We start from the raw sequence: 12,334 nt of genomic DNA on the forward strand, positions 1-12,334 counted from the left end.
CTTCTAGCTATAAAGGATATGGTGGTGGTGTTCATCTGGAATTTAAATTCCGTTCCTTGATCTTGAAATAGCTGCAGGATGGTGTTGTTCAAAACCATACAGCTGGGTTGAGAACCAATGTACTTTTGACTCCTAAACCAACATCACCAAATAAATTCCAAATTTGTATCAGGAAAAAAACATGTAAAAAGAATGTTTCTGTTGAGTTTCTTCAGAGAAACAAAGGCTAGTTCCTGACAATAAACACTGAGGTATACATTGTTCTAGGCTGTTTGTTGGAAGGTAAAGCATTTAGTAGCACACTATCTGAACATTGCTTCCTTTGGGCACAAGAAAAAACAGGCTAGGTAGGTATGGCCATGTTGAGAGAACACATCTAAATTCTGCCTGGTCCCTCCTTCATCGAAGATCTTCACTACTTTGTGGATACTAAGTGCTCCAGGTAACTCCAAGGACCATGCTGTGGAAAACAACCTCCCTCAGTAAAGTCCTTTTTGATATTTTTCAAAAAATGGAGGTAGAAAAGCTGGTACTTAATGAATCTTACAGATTGCACTCCATATGGCTAACAAAGTAAAAACCCACAAGTTTTCTCCCTCTTCTTCTCCAGAAGGCAATTGCTACATGAAAACCTGGGAGGCTTTCCAAAATCTAAAAGCCTTACATCCAGCACACACACTACTACTGCTGTGGAATGAAAAAGCCCTCTGAATTTTATTGCAAACCATAGACTGTCCTTTATAAAAAGACTTCTCTCCTTGGAGTGATGTGTTCAGTTTTGATCAGTCAGGAATATTTCATATTCTTCTGTTGTGCTTTTGTCCTTTTACTCTCTTAATTATTCAGTGGAAGAATATGCTTACACAACCCTTTTCATGAAATGAGTTGGGGTTTTTTTTTAATGAGAAATTTAATTTAAAAACGCCTCTAATAGTTGCCATCTTCTTAGGCAGACCTGCCTAAGTAGGTGCATTACTTTTCACTAGCATGGATCAACATTAACATGTTTGTGCCAGAACAGTTTTTTGCATGAATGACATTGGAGCAATAGAATGATTCCTGCAGCTATATGAAGGCACAGGACAGTAAACCCCCTCCAATGTGATAATGACGATACTGACATAAATGGAGATATATAGAGATATGTACATATGTATATAAAAAGCAGAGACAGAGCAATCAAGTTTACAAGGTGGCATGGATTTCCTACCACCGAAGCTAAGTGAGTAAGTTCTGATTTCAAAGGCAGATTTGGTTTTGTGTTCCAACCTTTTCCAGAACAGAACAATACAATCACTAAATCCTGTAAGCAGCCACTGAACTGACTGAAAGAGACCTGTTTGCAGGTGAGAAAAATTCAAATACCATTTTTACTTAGAAAAACAAGAGACTGAGGAATGCAGCGGCTAGTGACAAGAACTGATTTGAAGCTACTTACGCTCGCTGGAACTCTGGGATGCTGAAAATGGCTTGCATGACAGCATTGAGGTAGCAGCTATTTCCCACGTTCTTCATGCCGGTGTATCCTGGGCCATACATGGGCTTGAGTTTCACCCCAGCTTCCTGAATCACTTCCCATTCAGAGACTCTTGGTTTTATATCATTATCTCTTAGCCCATTCTCTGTCTAAAAGCAACAAGATTTTTTTTTTATCTGTTTAATTTCTGCAACAATTATGGTGCTGCTCTCATCATCACCAACTTTGTGATCAATACACTAGAAAAGAAGAGCCAAACCAATGGGCAAAGGGAAGTAAATCCTGCATGTAGAATTGAAGATCAGGGTCAGAAGGCTAGCAGCTTTTTCTTCCAATATACCTCTTAGTTCTTTACCACAGACCACTGGCTCTTTGACTGTTCCTAGTTATGACCTCAATCCCAGCTGGGAGCTTCACTTCTCTCACGGCTGTGACCTCAAGCCTCAGCATCAAAACACTGCATTTTTTCAGGTTTCATATTCCATTTGTAATGGCCAGGAATAGCTGCTGCTGTAGAAGCTGGTCCTAGTAAACAAACTACATGAAAAGCTGCAGATCCAAGAACTCTTCCCTTCATTCAAATGGGAAAAGCCAAAATTTGTGATACTAAAGTTTCTCCCCTTTACAGCTCAGCATTCAGCTTGCAGGTACATCGATTGTTCACAGCTTGTAGGTACAGGTCACTGCAGTGTCATTTACTGCTAGCACTACTCCATCACTTCACTAAAAATTCTTCTGATCCCAGTCAAACAGCTGAGACTAAGTTTTCAAGGTTGCTGAGTAAAACAGGTTCTCCAGAAACACCGCTGGATAAGAGACTTTTTTATTTGTGATATTGGCAAGGACATTAGTATACCAAAAGTATTATTAGTACCATGAAGGCTTTTGAAACTGCAGTTTAACTCTTCTCTATCATTTTAGAGTTATTATTAGTTTTCCCTCCACTTGGACAATGAAATACACTGAAGCAGTATCAGGTTTGTTCATTTTTAACAGTTTCAATGTTCAGGTTCTTAGGTAGTAATACTAGGCTACGGGCTTGAGTGAAAAAAAAAAAAAAACACCAAAACCACCAAAAAACCCAAAACAAAACCCAAACACCATCTGTCTTCATAACCATATCCCATTCAGACTTCTTAGATCATTTAAACAGAACTGGAATCAACATCCACTGAGATAAATTATTAAAAGGACTTCTCTACTAATACAGACCCATAACACGTTCAGGAACAGGACCCTTTTTGCCCCAGTCCCTTTCTAGTGTACTACACCATAGACCAAGCAGTTTTATAGACTTGAGAGAATGTATTTTTCATTTTGTAATGTATTTATTAACAAGACCTAAACTGAAATTTGTAACTTTACATAAAGAACCTTTCAACCACTTTACTTATCCATTGCTTAGCTTACTTTTGCTCAAGATTACTATCTGCTTACACCTGCAATAGGCTTTCCTTCACTCACTGTAATTAAATATTATAGATATTCTTCTCTAATTGAATGAGGGTTTTCATCTTGAAGGAAAATGGTACATAACACATGAGAAGTGAAACATGTAAACTAAAGACCACAAAGGAACTCTTTCGGAAGGCAACTTTCAGATTTGAGTGTAATGATTCACTCCTCTCAGACCTCAGAAAACAAAACACGAACTTGCTGGCTGAACTTTACAAAACTAAATACTATCGTAAGAGTCTGAAGGAAACGCACAAATATAAGCTAAAAGCATCATTCTTCTGTTTCTCTCCCACATCCAACTAGAGAAACAACAAGTAAACAACAAACTAAATAAAAGACGGATTTCCTACCACTTGCATCTGCAGCATATCAATTCCAAAGTGTGCCAAATGTTTTGCTATATGCGGATCTAAAACCGGCTCCTCTTCATCAAAGGAATAGACATCTACAAAAGCAGAAAGAAACCGATGAGCTTTAGTATCAAATGTTATCGCTCGTCTTTGTTTACCAACACTGCATTCTCAGTACAGGACTGCCTTATTCATATTCTCCAAGTTTGGTTACAACCAGCAGAAAGATACATAGCCATCCATATAGCTCAGTAAATATCTTATATGTTCTCAACCCAATCACCTCAACTTCTCCCTCAAAAGGAATTACATGCCCTCACAGCATTAAAACCTAAGAATATTTAATAGTGATCACAGTATTCCTGCCCCATCTGTCCGTCCCGTCGTGTGTATGTCATCCCCGTTGTTGTCCATCTCCGTCCGTCCCCCCATCCCCCCCCTAAGAAATTTGTAGGGAAAACAAGGAATGGGGCATGCAAAATTCTCAGATATGTGGCCAGTCCACATTTTGAACATGGCAACAAGAGTGTCTGAATTTTTCTGGAGCTACTAGATATGGGCAGACACATTAAAACTGTGCGCATATGGGGCCAACTGACTACTGCCAATGGTATTTCAATATCTACTACAGTTTAAGGAATCCATTTATGCCCTTTTCCCATGGAGATACAGGGAGAACCAAGATTGGACTTCAAAGATTAATCTTCTGGTTAGGGAGAAAGGCTGATTTCATGACTGAAGTTTCTTGCTTTATTGTATGGGAGATCTAGATTTCAGTTCTAGCTCTATGATAGGTCCTTATGGCCTTAAGTAAAAGCCCATAAACATTTTGGCAGGGCAAAGTTCAAACTCTAGAGGTAAGCAATGTCTAGTGATGATATTTTCATTCTGAAACCAAGTTTAATAAAGTCAACAGAACAACAAAATGGTTGGAAGAGAAAAAAAATCCTTTTTCGTGTTTACCAAGCAAGTCCTGTGACAAAGCTGAGTTCATAGCAGGTTTCACCTACTTGAGCAAGTGACAATAAAGCTGCAGGCATCATAAAAGTATATGAGTGATAAGACATGCACTATTAAGACTTGAACAGGCCTTCCCTCTTTTTCTCTTCTCTGGCCTCTACCTCTGTAGTGAATGACTATTTCCCGGCTTTGGTCTCTACTCATACCAAAATCCAGAATCCCTCTGCCAGTCTGCCTGCACTTCTTTCATCCAAGTTTCCTTCACGCCCAGTAGAGTTTCTCACAGTTACTTTGCCCCATATGACCAGATCTAGGCTGACAGAGAAAACTTAGCCAGGAGAAAGGTGAAACAAACTCAGGAGAGCAGGAAGAGCCTGATAAAGGCTGTTCACAGCACAAATACCACTTCTGAAAGGTCCTTACCCTGCCATCTCCTGGCAACTACAGACCCTGGCTCTAACTCAGCCCGTGCCCTATGTAAGACTTTAACAAAAAGGCAGTCTCCTTGAAGTCTGCTAGTACCAAACCCACACTGAAATGATAGGCTGAAGGCTAGCCAAGAACTCAAAGACCTAATGCAACTTTTAAAATTTACCAGCACTATGAAAAACAGTACCACTCTCAAACCAGGGAACTGTGCTTTTGAGTTGCGCTGCCAGCTGCTGATTAGCCATCAGACTCTCTATTAACATTGGTCCTGATGACCTCTCTGGCATGCATGTGGCTGTAGCTGCCCATCTGCTGGAATTCCACTGTGTGGTAGCAAGCATGCCCAGAAGACCTGACTGTTCATCCACACACAAGAGATCACAACATTCCCATAGTCTTCTGGTGAGGTCATAGCACAGCCAAAAGATCCTGAAAAATTCAAACACCTAATGGAGTGAGATTACACATCAACTGATCTTAGGCGACTATTTTCAATGTGGAAGCTTTGCTTTTGTTTCTCCTCAGCTCTGGCAACTGAAGAAAGAGCAGCCATCTGGGACTACTGACCTGGAGCAGCAGAAATGGAACAAGACACACTAATCTTTTCCTCAAGCCCAGCTCATGTCATATGCTTTAGTACTTAAATTCATGGGAGAGAGACAGAATTCACTTATTGGGGGGGAGGGGGGGGGGGGTGGTGAGAAAGAAAGAAAGAAAGAAAGAAAGAAAGAGAGAGCAGCAAGTCAAGGGAAGATGATGACAGCCCCTAAACACAGGTCTGTCGTGCTGTCATATGGACTCTGGTAGATAAGGAACGTAGACAAATCAGCAAAAGTGACAGACTAAAGCTGATATCATTAGAGTGAGAAAGGGGAAAAAGGACTATAAATGGGGAAAAAACAAACAAACAAAAAAATCTGAGACAGACAACACAGAATATTATGGTAAGAAAAGAAAAAATGACAATGCTACCTGTACTTCCTTTTCTTCCAAAGCTCAAGATTTAAACCTATTCTGGCTGTATAGACATCACTCCTTCCTACCTGAAGGGTAACAGGCAATGGCAACACTGTCCCTGAAGAAACAAGTTGCACAGGATCCCCCAAAGTAGTACCTGACAATTGCTGAGATTGGCATCCACGAAACAATTCATTCAAGTACCTGTCAGATAGGGCTTCCCATGCCAAACCCCCACTCCATTCCTCAAACCACGTTCAAACATGCAACCTCACAATGACTTGAAATGAAATCTAATGGCATTGTCAAGAGAGGCAGCAGGTAGCACAGTCTGCTGAGTAGTACTCAACCTATTGAAGCAAGCAACTTTTCTGATTCTTTCATGCATCCTGTCCAAGAGTGGAAGACAGAAGTTTGGTTCAGTTCCTGCCCTAATCCCAGATCTGTTTGTTGACAGAACACTACAAAATGGGGCTAATGTCCCAGAAATCTTTCATAATGTATGCAACACAGATTTCTCAAGAAAAGACAAGGAGCTCTCCTCTGCTCCCTCTGTGTACACATAGGGTAAGTATAAGTGGAATGCCGGCACCACCTCTTTCTCCTTCTTACTGGTGTGAAAAAGGAATAAGTTATGTCAGCAGAGGGATGAACACTTATTACTCCTCTACCATCACCTTTCACCTCCAGCCCAGGGAAGCAGAAACTAGACAGACTTTGCGTCACAATCAGCCACAGAGCCTCTTTCCTGAAGCTCATCTGTCATCCAGCCCTATCGAGAGGTTATGATTACCACTGCAATATAGATCAGAGAGAGAATAATTACTGAAAAGGAAACAAGGAGGGTTGGGGGAGGGAAGTCTTTTCTATAGGGAAACCAAGTAAACATCATTCAGAAGAACAAAGGTCTGTGGAGAACAGCTGGTGCCCCTCATTCACAGGGAAGGATGACAGCCTGTCCTTTGTTATCCCAAAGGCCACCCAAGAGAAGAAGTAGCAGTTGATCGGTGGGAGGCAGAAGGACAGCAGCCATAAGGAAACAAGTATTGCTGCTAAAGATGAGAAAGAAAAGAAAGCAAAAAAATTGAAAAAAAAAACCCAAAACCCTAAAGAATATTCTGTTTATTTTGTAGATGCAGTTAAAACCTACAGCTGGGCAGATCCTAAACACCTTCAATAATTGAGATGTTCTGATAGAAATCATCCAAGACCAGGCTTATGCAAGGAAACAATATTCCATCTGGGAAAGAAAAGAATGAATTTTGCTCAGTGTTTCTGTGCCACAGCTGGTTGAATCTGACTACAGTCTCCTTTCCTTGACACTGAATAGCACTTAAAGATGAAAAACTCTGAACTGATGTGTGTTAAAAAAAGGGCTGCTCTAAACACCTATTTTTCATCCATATGGTCAAAAGCACTAAAACCAAAATGTAATCATGCTATGTGTTCTTCTGTTTTTTATTTCTCTGTACAGCCGCAGCAAAGGATCTCTTTGCCTATGACTTTTTCAGCTTCTCATGTTTTTACTCCATCTAATCCTCACACACCATAATCCTCTCCACAGCAACACTGCAGAACATCACGCTCTGAGAATATGCAAACAAGGATACATCTATAGCTTTCTTCCCCTCTCAAAACAATCAATCATTTTACAAATGAGCATCACAGCAGCCCCATGAAGATGAGCGTTCATTAGACTGAACAAAATGTTACCAAAACAATAAGGAAAAATAGCACAGTTTCTAGTATGATAAAAAAACCATACATGCTGTTAAAAATGAACTTTTCTGATTTTAAAAATCATTACCCTATTATTGTTTCTATGTTACAGAGGATTCAACCATTTGCTCTAGCAAATGCAGCAGAACTGAAAAATACTGTTTCTCTGGATTCTGCTGTTTTAAAATAATAACATTCTTCTATTATAAATCTACTATTATATAACCCCCCCAAAAAAAATATTTACACCAAATATAAAACAGGGGGAGAAAAGCAGACAAAAAAGGAAAGGGCTTTCTCTGAATGGAGTGTGTGCCATTCCCCCCAACCCCGATAAAGATTCACAGACTCACAGGTTTTTCTTTCCATACCACACTCTCAGACATTTGCACTAGAAGCACAAACCCACTTGGTAATAGATATACACCATCAGTCTCATGCACAAAAGATACACCATCTCAGAACCTCCCAGGTGGCTGACCTGCTCCATCGGGAGTGATGGTTCCCAACTTCACTGCCAGAGGATAACCTGTCTCCTTGTAGTGCTCCATTGCATGCCCGTTCCCCCCGCTACCATCGAAGAACCACTTTCCACATAGCACAGAACCATCTGTCAGGTTTAACCACAGATTCTCCCGCAGGTCACATTTTGAGCATTTCCAACCGCTGCAAAAGAAAACAGAAAGAAATGACGGAAGTAAGGAAGGCAGGAACCAGTCCTGTATTTCCAAGGTAGGTCAAACCAAACATACACACCCAGCCCAGAGTCATGCAAGAGAATTGTTGGCTGAGTTGCTGGCTTTAGTTCTATTACTCTGGACTGTGTTAGAGAGCCTACAATGAACAAACTTTATTACCCTCACCTGGGGGGAATTCTAACACCATTGTCTAACTGTACAAGTGTTTTGGCATGTTTAGATGCCTGTAGCTCTTCTTCCCAGGAGTCAGGGTCCTGCTTCCTGTAGGGTGATTTTGCACTGAGGAGAGCATCACAAGCTATTGTCACCTGGAAGACAAATGTACATCAATCAAAACCTAACATGATTCAGTGACTGGACAGAACTTGGCATTCAGCCCATTGCTAATCACATACAGAACTGGATATCTGTAAGACTATTTATATACTTAAATATGCATGTAATCTTCTAGATTGCAGTTGTTATTATTTTAGCAGGAGAGTAAGCACAATATGTGCTATGTGAGCTTCCCTGGGACAAGCTGGCATCATAATACGGAAAGGAATACAGGAGGTAAAAGGAAATCCAAGAAACAAAGACAAAGCAGACTTTTAGAAATTACTGACTCTCTATTATTGCTAGTTAAGAAAGATCTCTATGTAAAAACAAGCACTACACATAAGAAAACAAAGCACCATCTTGTAGGAGACAATTCCTATCACCACTTGCACACACTCACTGACCAGTGCTGGTAACTCTTCTATATTGGGTAATAAGATTTCATAGTGATCAGGAAATATAACGAGTTTTGCTTCATCTTCATATTCAAAGTCATCATTGTTGGGATCACTGTTTGTCTCTAGATCTGGAAAACAAGATGGGGTATATTAGGAGATTGTCCTGAGACCAAGGTTCCTAAATTGTGGCGGGGGTACCACCATGAGGCATTGCTTGCCTGGCATCAGCCTGCAAGTTAACATCGTCAGCAGTTTCTTATGGCTAAAAATTTTTGTGAAATCCTGGTCTAAAGTGAAATCTTACCATCCTGCAAGAGGATGTTCTGAGGACCAAAATTTCCATCTTAATCTCATCCCCAGTCACAATCACAGTTGATTTGGCCACTCTCCAAGCAGTCCACTGTTGCAGACATCACGTTCTAACAAAATTCTGCTCATTTTGGACAAAATCAGGATGTTATACTGCTGCGCCTTTTACCCAGGATCTTGAAATACTATACAATATGGAGACCAGGTCACACTACCCATGCCCAAATTGCAGAGCAGGAATAATACACCTCTGTTTCAGTCCCCCATATTTTCCAGATCACAGACCTGGCTGAAACATGCTATGGCTCCCATCCATCTTGAACCTATGACCTTTCCTCCCATGATAACGTCCATGGCTGGGAGTATTCCCGCACCTCATCCATAGTCTCAAATACCTACAGCAAGTAGAGTTACACCAGCATTATCCCTCTCTTGCTAACTCCACTCTGTAACCAGTGTAACTATCTGTTTAAAAAGCACTTATTAACTACCAAAGCTTTCCTTTGAAGATCAGGCTTTCCATAGTGTTTGTGTACACTCTTATTGCAGTGTAAGGATGACTTTTTTTGCTTATATGTGAGCCTTGATCAAGCAACGTGAGCTAAAATGCTTGTCCAGAAATAAGTGCACCCAAAAGGAAGCCAGAAGGGTATATAAGTAACCAAATGGCTAGTGTTTTTATCTCCAGCTCCATCAAAAACATAATTATCCCATAGTGAAAAGACCAAGTTAAAATGCTGCTCAGTTCTTTCCGGAACAACTGAAAAAGTCAAGACCAAACATGTGCATGTTGTGTCAGACATTTCACAAGATTCAGCTGCAAGAATAGCCTGGGCAAGGATGGGATCTTCTGGATCCTTCTCCCACCTGGAGATGCTGGATCTAGTGTACTCTGATGTACCAGACAGTCACTGACAGAATAACGTTCAACCAAGAAAGAAGATGCATTAGCAGTAGGCTAAAGCTGGCTCTTATTTTCACTCCAAGTACATGCATATGCTTTATGAGTCACTCAATACTAATAGAGCATTGGCAGCAACAACTTCACCCTGGGAATGCCTGAAATCTCAAATGTATATTTGGGAGAGAGGTGAGGATGACAGAGGCCAGATTCAGAAAACTAAGCTCTCTATTTACCCAGTGGGCAGTAACATCCTGAACATCCTAAGTGATAAAACAAGTATCAAAAGATATTTTAACTTGACCTGGAAAAACCACCTCTTGAGAGGAACATAATCCAGTTGCCATTCAATTTTTGGCTCACCTGCTGCACCAGCCAGTCCTGAGGGGTGACAACACCCACTATCAGTGACTTCCAGCAGCATGATCTCTTTCTCAGCAGCAACCAACAAAAGCCCCTTTCTCATCAGCTTAATACAGACACAAAAGCAAGAACTTTTTCTTATACTGAAAGCATGACATTTATAAAGAAAATATTAATTCTTTACTAATTCTCCGAATCACACTATTCTCATAATGATCCCTTCCATTACTGCAGCATAACAGAGATAACCAGTGACCCCACTTTACTCTGGGCTTCTTTCCCAGCTTGTATTACAATCCTGTGTTTTGATAAAGGAGTGAGTCTCAACAGATGCAGTCTGCAATAGTAAGCTCTTTCGCTCTATGAAGCAAAGAAATTGAGTATCTCCAAGCTGATGATACATATAGCAACACATCATTTAATGCCCAGAAATTTGATGGTGGCCAGCATAGCAAAACCAAAAGTACTGACCATCTCCTAAATATGACAGAGGTTCCTCAGACAGGATAAAAACTCAGTGTATGTTCAGACAGGTTTAAAGGCAGCAAACGTCTCTTCCAGGGCCTGCAGTCACACCCTTCACTCAGCCACCAGAGGGAACCTGAGGACAGCTCACATCGGCTATGGTTATCTGTAGACTTGTATAAGACCCGCTGGTATTTTCATTTCCTCATGATACCAACACTAAGTTTATAGTATTTACAATCCGCTATATAGAAACAGCAATGATATAGTTGCTTGGGTTCAAAATTCAGACACACGCTTCAGTTCATCTCATAAGCCAGACAACAGCCAGACAGTAGTGACTTTACTGCTACTGACCTGACCTGCATTTGAACTAGTGATCCACGGATGAAAGACTGAGTATCCTATTAGCAATCATCTGCTGCCATCTAAGGACTTCACACACTCAGGAGCATCAGCCTTTTGTATGCAATGGGTAGGGAAGGAAAAGTTCCTTTTTACCTTCTCAGGCTTCATACCATTCACATTACCAGAAAAGCAGAAAATTATGTCCTGTCAGCACGGCATTCTGGATGTCTGACATGCTGGTATGGCAGCATCACACTTCTTATTTTAAAGATATACACAGCTTCATAACAGTTCCAGGACAAAACCATGAGAATTTAACTGGCAATTCTACTTTTGAAGATGACCATGTAAAGCTGGTACACTTCCACTCCACACACATACTCCCTCTGAATAGGAATTCAAAGGACTGCTGGTGCTTTTTGGCAATTACCACTCTGAAGACAGTTTCTCAAGGTTCAGATCCAGTACATGAGAACAGAAGGGACTTCCAAGGTCACTGACTGAAGTCCCTTGATACAGCAGGTGACCATATAAACTAATTCCTTTTGTTGACTGTCAGACAGGCCCCTTAATGATGTCCAGTTTAAAACCCCCAAATCACCACTCATTTTTAAATTTTGTCTTGTTTGTGCTGAAAGCCATAGTTGCTAAGTTCAGCAAGAAGTTCTACCTGCATTATATTTTCTGTGCCTGTGCAAGGGCCAACACGGCTAAGGAAGCATGAGCATAGATATAATAAAAACACATGACGATTAGGTTAGAAGGCAACGGATCCCACACCAAATGAGGGCAGAGGTTGACCCCATAGCCACTGGGCATCATGTGCAGTCTGCAGGCAGTTTTGACATTGGATTTTAAAACTAGCATAGAATTTGAGAGAGGAATAAGAGTAACTATAAGAAAGAGACGCAGGAGGAAATCTACTTGCAAATGAGGCACATTTGATTAAAAATTACTGTAACACTAAACGCACTGAAAAATATGAACATTCAAGCACCATACTTCATACAAAGCTGTTTCTTGGACAAGGATGTTCCGCCAAGATGCGCTCTAAGTAGATGAATCTCTGGGCAAAAAAGGGTTTACTCAGTTCTAAGACTGAGCCACAAGACAGCCAACCAGTTTGTAATCTTTTTAAAGAGCTGACAGCTTGATGATGAATGTCCACATGACATGGTTCCACT

The 12,334-nt window shown here is 40.7% G+C and overlaps 1 protein-coding gene across 1 annotated transcript in view; it reads right to left on the reverse strand.

Moving 5' to 3' along the window:
- The window catches only part of USP13 (ubiquitin specific peptidase 13), a 54,643-nt gene that overhangs the window by 20,245 nt on the left and 22,064 nt on the right, over positions 1–12,334 (reverse strand). Inside the window, exons 4-8 of the mRNA XM_049802131.1 lie at positions 8,771–8,892; positions 8,214–8,356; positions 7,832–8,016; positions 3,286–3,380; positions 1,439–1,626 (exon numbers count right to left, since the gene is read on the reverse strand). Coding sequence (XP_049658088.1) covers positions 1,439–1,626; positions 3,286–3,380; positions 7,832–8,016; positions 8,214–8,356; positions 8,771–8,892 — 733 coding nt within the window. The remainder of the gene's footprint in view (positions 1–1,438; positions 1,627–3,285; positions 3,381–7,831; positions 8,017–8,213; positions 8,357–8,770; positions 8,893–12,334) is intronic.

This window comes from Accipiter gentilis, chromosome 6, assembly GCF_929443795.1.
Source record: "Accipiter gentilis chromosome 6, bAccGen1.1, whole genome shotgun sequence".
Taxonomy (NCBI): domain Eukaryota; kingdom Metazoa; phylum Chordata; class Aves; order Accipitriformes; family Accipitridae; genus Astur; species Astur gentilis.